The following is an 8,661-nucleotide window of genomic DNA, read 5'->3' as shown; positions in this document are numbered from 1 at the left end:
CCTTTTTCTCTGTAATCATTCTTCTTGGAATTACAAAAACATTCATGGGAATGCTGATTTTCACAGTTGAGCTTATAAAACTGACATTTTTAGGGGAATGACTATCCCCTAGATGTTTGGGTGCCTATATCCAGAGATACTGAGGGGAATTTGAAAAACCTCCTCTCTTTGTTGTAAAAAGAACAATTTGGAAGGCACACTATATAGACTCTAAATTAGAATCTTATATCTCCAGAATTCCTGTCTCAACAGAGAAGGTGGAAATGACTGAGGATAACTACTCCTTGACCACTGAGTTTATCCTCATAGGATTTACAGATCGACCAGAGTTGAAGAGCCTCCTGTTTGTGGTATTTCTCATTATCTATGTGATCACTATGGTGGGGAATCTGGGCCTGGTAGCATTGATTTTTATGGAGCATCGTCTTCACACACCAATGTACATCTTTCTGGGCAACCTGGCTCTGATGGATTCCTGTTGTTCCTGTGCCATTACCCCCAAAACGTTAGAGAACTTCTTTTCTAAGGACAGAATGATTTCCTTTCATGAGTGCATAGCACAATTTTATTTTCTCTGCCTTGCTGGAACTACAGAATGCTTTCTCCTGGCAGCAATGGCCTATGATCGCTATGTGGCCATATGCAGCCCACTGCAGTACCACACTATGATGTCAAAGAAACTCTGTATTCAGATGACCACAGGGGCCTACATAGCTGGAAACCTGCATCCCATAATTCATGTGGGGTTTTTCTTTAGGTTAACTTTCTGTGGTTCAAATGAAATTAATCACTTTTTTTGTGATGTTTTCCCATTATACAGACTTTCCTGTGTTGACCCTTATATCAATGAATTAATGATATTTATCTTGTCAGGTTCAGTTCAAGTCTTCACCATCAGTAGTGTCTTAGTATCTTACTTCTACATTCTCTTTACTATTTTCAAAATGAAATCCAAAGAGGGAAGAGGCAAAGCTTTATCTACTTGTGCATCCCACTTTCTCTCTGTCTCCATATTCTATGGTTCTCTTCTCTTTGTATATATTCGACCACATTCAGTTAAAGAAGATGATGAAGATATACCTGGTGCTGTTTTTTATACTCTAGTGATCCCTTTATTAAACCCTTTTATTTATAGTCTAAGAAATAAGGAAGTAATAAATGCTGTGAAAAAAATTATAAAGAAAATTTTCTAACAATTTATTTTTTTTAAAGATTTTGTTTATTTATTGGACAGAGAGATCACAAGTAGGCAGAGAGGCAGGCAGAGAGAGAGGAGGAAGCAGTCTCCCCACTGAGCAGAGAGCCTGAGGCAGGGCTTGATCTCAGCACCCTGGGATCATGACTTGAGCGGAAGGCACAGGCTTAACCCACTGAGCCACCCAGGTGCCCCATATTTTCTAACAATTTAAAAGAAATATAATACCCTGTGGAAAATTAACTTAAATTTGATAATATGTTTTTCAAAATAATGTAATATTGAGAAAGGAGAAAAGGACCACTTTGTCCTTATAATATTCAATTACTGAATATGATATTATAGGCGTCAGATAAATAAGTTCAAAAAGGAGAGATTCTGGTATAATGTATTGCAAAATCTAAGCTCTAGCTCCCAGAAAGATTGAACTATATAATTCTTCTTCAGGTCACACACTGTGTCACAAAAATATTAGCTAAACAATTAGCTAATTGTTTCAATGTGTAATGAATTACAATTTTTCAACAAATAACAACAAATATGATGAATAGAAGCCAGCTAGATAAAAATCACCTCCATTTAAATTAATTTAAAACAATGAGTCTTGGAACACTGCAAAAATTTAAAAAAGAAAAAAATTGTTGACAAATTTCTGGAATTCCAAAGCATAATCTTACTATCTCTGGCACATTCCAGGTTCTCAAGAATTAAGCCCTTCTTTAAAAACACCAACTGTCAGAAGTAAACTGTATAACTTTGATTCTTAATTTTCTTTGTGTTTATTCAAGAGAAGATATTTGAATATTAGTTCACACAGAATATTCTCAAATCCAGAATATGTTCACCTTTAAAAGGGGAAATTTTGTTATATATATTTTACCACAATTAAGAAATGTTGAAACCAAGAAAAGAATGCTAGTAAAATGTACAATAAAAAAAAGACTATTTTCATCTTTAGTGTTAGTCAATTTTACTTTCAAGATCTCTGAAATAGAGTATCTGTATACTGCTGATGTAGCATTCTGTAGTTGCCATAAATGGTATTTATGGATTAGATGTCCATATGGATTTGGCTGTTTTCATATAATTTGATTAGGGCATCCAGCAAAAATGCAGTGTATTCCTGAATACACTAAATTAAATGAAGGCATTTTCTCTCTGATATTGCTTATCTTGTTTGCTACCAGGAATTCCACCAACCCGTACTTATTCCAGTGTAAATTACTAATACATTCACAAAATAACAAAAAGTTGGAGTTGCTATAAAGCATAAATGAGGTACAAAATAGTGACAATTCTAAATTCCTAAACAAAAATATTTATTGATCATTTATATATGCAAATATGAAAGAAAACCATATATTACTCAGAACATGTTACCTGCTAGGCACAAAACTACACCTTTCATATATATCACCTACCAATTGGTTAGAAATGACTTTTCATGCATCTTCTCAGCAAAATCCTCATACTTTGAAACATTGAGTGGCTTGCTCAAGTTCAGCCAGGCGATTGAGATTGAGCTAGAATTTGTATCAATGATGTTTGGGAGTTCAGAAAATGGAGATGCTTGTCCCCTGAGCTATATAGACCTTATTCAGCATCAGAAGTGAGATGTGCCTTGAAAATGATTTTAAAATATGGTGTTTTGAGGAAAAAAAAAGAATGAGTATGACCACAGTCAATGTTCATGGAAATTAGTATGACACTGGGAACTGGGGTGAAGGAGGTGAACCATGGACAGAGTCAGAAAGTTGACAAAGCTTTTGTTAAAAGGTGTTGCAGAATATGAGAAATAAGGGTGGGAAGGAATCGGGTTAGTGAGAATCTTCAAAGCCAACCCTTAAGAATCTGAATTTATCTCAGAGGCCTCAGACAATGAATACTTCCTAGAACCAGATGATATGATTGTATTTTTCAGAAAAGTAATCTGGTGATCAGAATGATGCTAGAAGCAATGAGGCTAACTTCAAGAATTCTTATACCAGATGATGAGAGTTGAAATTGGAGGATAAAAGAAGAGGAGTGCACAGATATAAACAACATTTTAAAAGGAAAATAATGAATTATAACTACTGGATAATAAAATGAAGGCCTATCTTCTTCCTGAGAGTACCAACCATGTTATAACTGATTTCCTTCACTAATACTTAAAAAGGTACCTGACACATTTGGCCATTCACTAGCCATTTCTTTAATATACATTTAAGTTAATATGTAATAGGTTTGTTATTTTTATTTTTAACAAGTCAATAAATATTTTTAATTTCTTGGTTTTAGTTTATAATATTGCAAGTACTGTTAGTTATCACCCACAGTGTCCTAAATACTTTTTTTAAGGGTGTAAAGGAATCCAGATACCTGAGTTTGATGAAGGCTGTTTCTTTGTATCCACTCTCTATTTTCAGGGATATTTTTATTTGTCAGATTCACATGTATTGATCCCTTTCCCTTTTCCAGACATACCACAAGTTCCATTTACATATTCTGCACCACCCACTGCTAACCCTTAGTAACACTGAAGCCTAGAGATATACTAAGGGAAGAGTCTGTGACTTATTTGGGACCAATGAGACCAAAGAGGGAGTTTTGTGGAAGTTCCTGGGAAATATGTTTCCTTTGTTTTAAAAGAGATCCACAAAAAAGTAGTCTTCCTCTGAATGTCATGTTTTGTGGATATGAAATCTGGCACAGTCTACAACCGTTTTGCCATCAAAAGAGACACCAGCCTGGAGGTGAACTCAATACACTTGGAGGGCATAGCTGAGGGAATCACAGACAAGCAGATCCAGGGTTTCTGCGTCTGCCACCCCTTCTCATTTCAAAATCCAATAGATCTCATTACTGTTAACCTTGTTTGAAAAAAATGATTTAATGCAACTGAATAAATATTAACAGATACATTTATGTCTCTTGTCTTATCTTTCATTTTTGCTTTATTTTAAATTAATTCTAAGACACCCTTTTAGCTTGTAAATAACATTTCATCACTCTCCATTTAACTACTTAGCAAATCTCTTAAATTTTTTACTTTGACTATTATATTTTAATTTCCTATAGCCCCATTGAAAAAATGGGGAACATAGAGGTTTCCTAATTTGTCTACAGAAATATTGAGGAGGTGCTCAGGATCAAATTGAGGGATCCAATCCAAAGTCAATAACCACTAAGTGGTTAACCACTAAGTCATATTGTACACAACATAGAGAAGTGAAAGTAGCAAGAGAGGAAATCTTTTAAGAAATTACCCTGTTAAGGGCAGAGAGTCAAGAAAAATGTGAATCAATGATATTTTCCTCCAAATTTGCTTTGAAAAAATTTCAAACCCACAGAAAAGTTGAGAAAATGCCCATGAATTTTGACAATCATGATTAGTAATTATTGACATTTCACCACATTTGCCCAACAATCCACCTGGAAAATGTGTATACATACATATTGAATACAGGTATGTATATGTGAGTATACATAAATGAGATTTTTTGTTTGTTTGTTTTGTTTTGTTTTGAGATTATGATAGTTTGCCATAAATTATTCAATATATATCTCAAAAGAACAAAGACATTTCCTACACTGTCATATCGTTTTTAAAAGATTTTATTTATTTATTTGAGAGAGAGAGCCAGGGAGAGCAAGAGGGAACACAAGTGGGAAGGGGAGAAGCAGGAGCCCTAGGTGCATGGGACTTGATCCCAGGACCCCAAGATCATGACTGGAGCTAAATGCAGACTTAACTGACCAAGCCACCCAGGTATCCCATCATATTATTATTACCCCCAAGAAATTTAACATCACCTAACATGATGTTCACACTAAAATTTTGCCCAAATTGTTCTTCTTGGCAATATATTTTTTCATCAAGAATTCAATTAAATGTCACTACTTGGTGTTTTCTCATTTTTCAATCTCCTGTAATCTAGAACAAACCTCTTGCTTTTTTCTCCTTTCATGACATCTGAAAATTTTTAAATCATTGTGTCAGACATCATGTAAAATATCCCACCATATCTATTTTTGTGATGTTTCCTCATGAGTAGATTAGGTTAAATAATTCAGCCATCACAAGTGTGCTGTTTTAAGGTAAGGCCTATGACATTAGCTTGCCTTGTTAACCGAAGCCATTTACTGACTACTTCATTAAGGTGGTACCATCATCATCTGCTCTACAATAAAGATAACATATTTCCTTCCTATGAAAACTTAATCTGTAGGGTAGTACCTGGACACCATGTCAATTTCTTGTTCCCTAATAATTTTTCATCAACAGTTTTAGCATCCAATGACAATAATTTTTGAATCAGTTATTATCATTGGAAGCATAAAACTGGTGATTGTTTTTCCCCAAGTGTTCTCTGGCTGCATTCTGAGAAAGAGAATTAAAAAAAAATTTTTTTTTTGAACAGTTTGGATTTATAGAAAATAATAAAGATAGTATAGAGAATTCCCATATCTGACATACCCATTTTCCTATGTGATTAATATCCTACATTGGTATGATACTTTTGTTATAATTAGTGAGCCAATATTGATACATTGTGATGGAGTGAAATTCATACTTGGATCTGATTTGCATAGTTCAATCTAGTGTCCTTCCATCCAGAATCCCATTCAGCATATCACTTTATATTTAGTCATCACGTCCCTTTAGACATTAGTTGTTTGCGATAGCTTTTCAACATTCCTTGTTTTTGAAGTCCTTGGTAAGTTTTGAGACGTTCTAATCAGACATTTTGTAGAATGTCCCTCAACTGGAATCCTTCTGATGTTTTTCTCATGATTAGACTTGGGGGATAGCTTTTGAGGAGAAAGGTTCTGGGAGTAAATCACCATTTTCATTACATCCTGTCAGTGGCAACTACTGTCCTCATCACTTGTAACTCTTTTTTTTTTTTTAAAGATTTTATTTATCCATTTGACAGAGAGAGATCACAAGCAGACAGAGAGGCAGGCACAGAGAGAGATAGAGGGAAGCAGGCTCCCTGCTGAGCAGAGAGCCCGATGCCGGACTCGATCCTAGGACCCCGAGATCATGACCTGAGCTGAAGGCAGCGGCTCAACCCACTGAGCCACCCAGGCGCCCCTTGTAACTCTTGATGTTCACCTTGACCACCTGGTTGAGGTAGTATTGTTAGGTTCCTCCGTGGTGAAGCTGCTTTTCCACTACCCTCTCTTACTGTGTTCTGTGTAAGGAAGTAACTATCCACAGTCCACACTTACATAGAGGAAAGAAATGGACCACCTCCCTGGGGCAAAGTATCTATACAAACTGGAAATCTTCTGCATGGAAGATTTATCTAGTCACCTCACTTATTTATATTTTCCATTCTCTATTTACGTAAGTATGGGATCATGGATATTTATTTTATACTTTGATAAAATTACACAGTACTTTATTAATTTTACTGCTCAAATCATAGAAGCTTTGGCCACAGGGAGCTGTTTCCATTGGCTCCTTTGTCCCTTTGACATACACGCATCATTGTGTATGCGGGGTGGGTTTGTGTTTGTTTGTTGTTTAGCTCTGGTGGTTTGTTGTTGGTGGTGGTGGTGGTTTTTTCTGGCATTCCAAGATGTTCCAGGCTCATCTTGCATATGTACCTCATGCCCTAGTCACTCTCTCAGCTACTTCTCCAAGTATATCTAATTCCTTTGCCTGGAAAATGATATTAAAGACCCAAATCTGGGGGGTTGAGTCAAAATGCGGAGAAGGAGCATGTTGAGATGACATCAGGTAGCAAGAGATCAACTAGATAGTTTATCAAACCATTCTGAACACCTAAAAATCCAAGAGGAGATCGAAGAGAAGAAGCAGCAATTCTAGAAACAGATAATCAACCACTTTCTGAAAGGTGGGACCTGCTGAGAAGTGAATCCAAAGCCACAAGAAGATAGACCATGAGGGAGGGACTGTCTCCTGGCAAGTGGCAGAGCCATGAAGCACAAAATCAGAACTTTTTAAAGCCTGCTCCATTGATGGGCATCACATGAGAGGCTAAGCCAGGGTGAAGCCAACGTGGGGACATCATGTTCTCAGGTCTCACGGGGTGAGAGAAAGATCAGGGGTGTCTGAGTGTCTCAGAGCTCGCAGGTATTAGAGTGGGTAAGCTGGCTACAGAGATGGAGCCTAGGAATGAGCTCTCAACTCAGGGGTACTTTAAACTGTGGTGCATGGCACAATCAGGCCATTGCTCTGTGAACAGGGACTTCACAAAATCTGGGAAGTAGAAAAAGAGCAAAGGGATCTGCTGGGTTTGGAGACTCCAGGCTAATAGTGTGCCAGAGACAGATGCTTGGTCACAGGCTAGGTGAGCTCGGTGTGCAGATGGAGGCTGGGGAAACTGGAGTGACTTTGAGGGCACACTAAGAGGTGGGGCCCTGAGCTCTCGGCTCTTCCAGGCCAGCTATGTGGAGGTCACCATTTCCATTCCCATCCTCCAGAACTCTTCAGAATGTGTTCAGAAAACAAAAGCTCCTGAAAGCAAACCTGTGTATATTACTTAGCTGTCCCCTGGTAAGGGTGGTGCAATTCCACCTCAGGCAAAGACACTTCAGAATCACTAGAACAGGCCCCTACCCCAGAAGATGAGCAAGAAATCAGGCCAAGACCAAGTTCACTTACCAAGGAGAAAAGCGGAATTCCAAAGGAGGAGAAAGCAAAGCATGGAATTCATAACTTTCTCCCAATGATTCCTTAGAGTTTCAAAGTTAAATAATTTTTTTCATTTTTTTTCTTATGCTACTTTTTTAAAACTTTTACTCTTCCTTCTTTTAAAGTTTTTTCACTAATTTATCTTAACAATACCTTTCATAAAAAATCATTTTTGAACTTTCATTTTTATAGTCATATATTATCCTTCATTATATCTAATGTTTTTTGGTTTGGATTGGTTTGGTTTTGTATGCATATAGAGTTTTTTCTTCTAAAAAAATTTGGGATACAACTTCTTCTAACAGATCAAAATATACCCTAAATCTGGCATAGGGCTTGTTCTAGTATGAGCAAATTCTCTCCACTTTCTTTTTCTTTATTCTCCCAACTAATTTATCAACTCTGTTTTTAGAAATATTTTTTAAAAGTTTTCAACTTTATAGTCATATCCCACCCCTTCGTTGTGTTTAACTTAATTTCATGTGTGTGTGTGTGTGTGTGGGTGTGTGTGTGGGTGTGTGTGTGGAGAGAGAGAAATATAGAAGTTTTTCATTCTTTAAAATATTAGAAGTTAGGACATGGAGTCAAGATGGCGGAGAAGTAGCAGGCTGAGACTACTTCAGCTAGCAGGAGATCAGCTAGATAGCTTATCTAAAGATTGCAAACACCTACAAATCCATCAGCAGATCGAAGAGAAGAACAGCAATTCTGGAAACAGAAAAACAACCACTTTCTAAAAGGTAGGACTGGCAGAGAAGTAAATCCAAAGTGACGGGAAGATAGACCCCGGGGGGAGGGGCCGGTTCCTGGCAAGCGG

The 8,661-nt window shown here is 36.9% G+C and overlaps 1 protein-coding gene across 1 annotated transcript; it reads left to right on the top strand.

Moving 5' to 3' along the window:
- Positions 1–263: 263 nt before the first annotated feature.
- LOC132010238 (olfactory receptor 5K1-like) lies at positions 264–1,193 on the top strand. The gene has a single exon (XM_059388158.1). It carries the CDS (start codon positions 264–266, stop codon positions 1,191–1,193), a length of 930 nt encoding a protein of 309 aa, XP_059244141.1.
- Positions 1,194–8,661: the final 7,468 nt, after the last annotated feature.

This window comes from Mustela nigripes, chromosome 2 (assembly GCF_022355385.1).
Source record: "Mustela nigripes isolate SB6536 chromosome 2, MUSNIG.SB6536, whole genome shotgun sequence".
Taxonomy (NCBI): domain Eukaryota; kingdom Metazoa; phylum Chordata; class Mammalia; order Carnivora; family Mustelidae; genus Mustela; species Mustela nigripes.
Note: the sequence above shows the minus strand (reverse complement) of the source record. Positions and strands in the feature narration are given on the sequence as shown.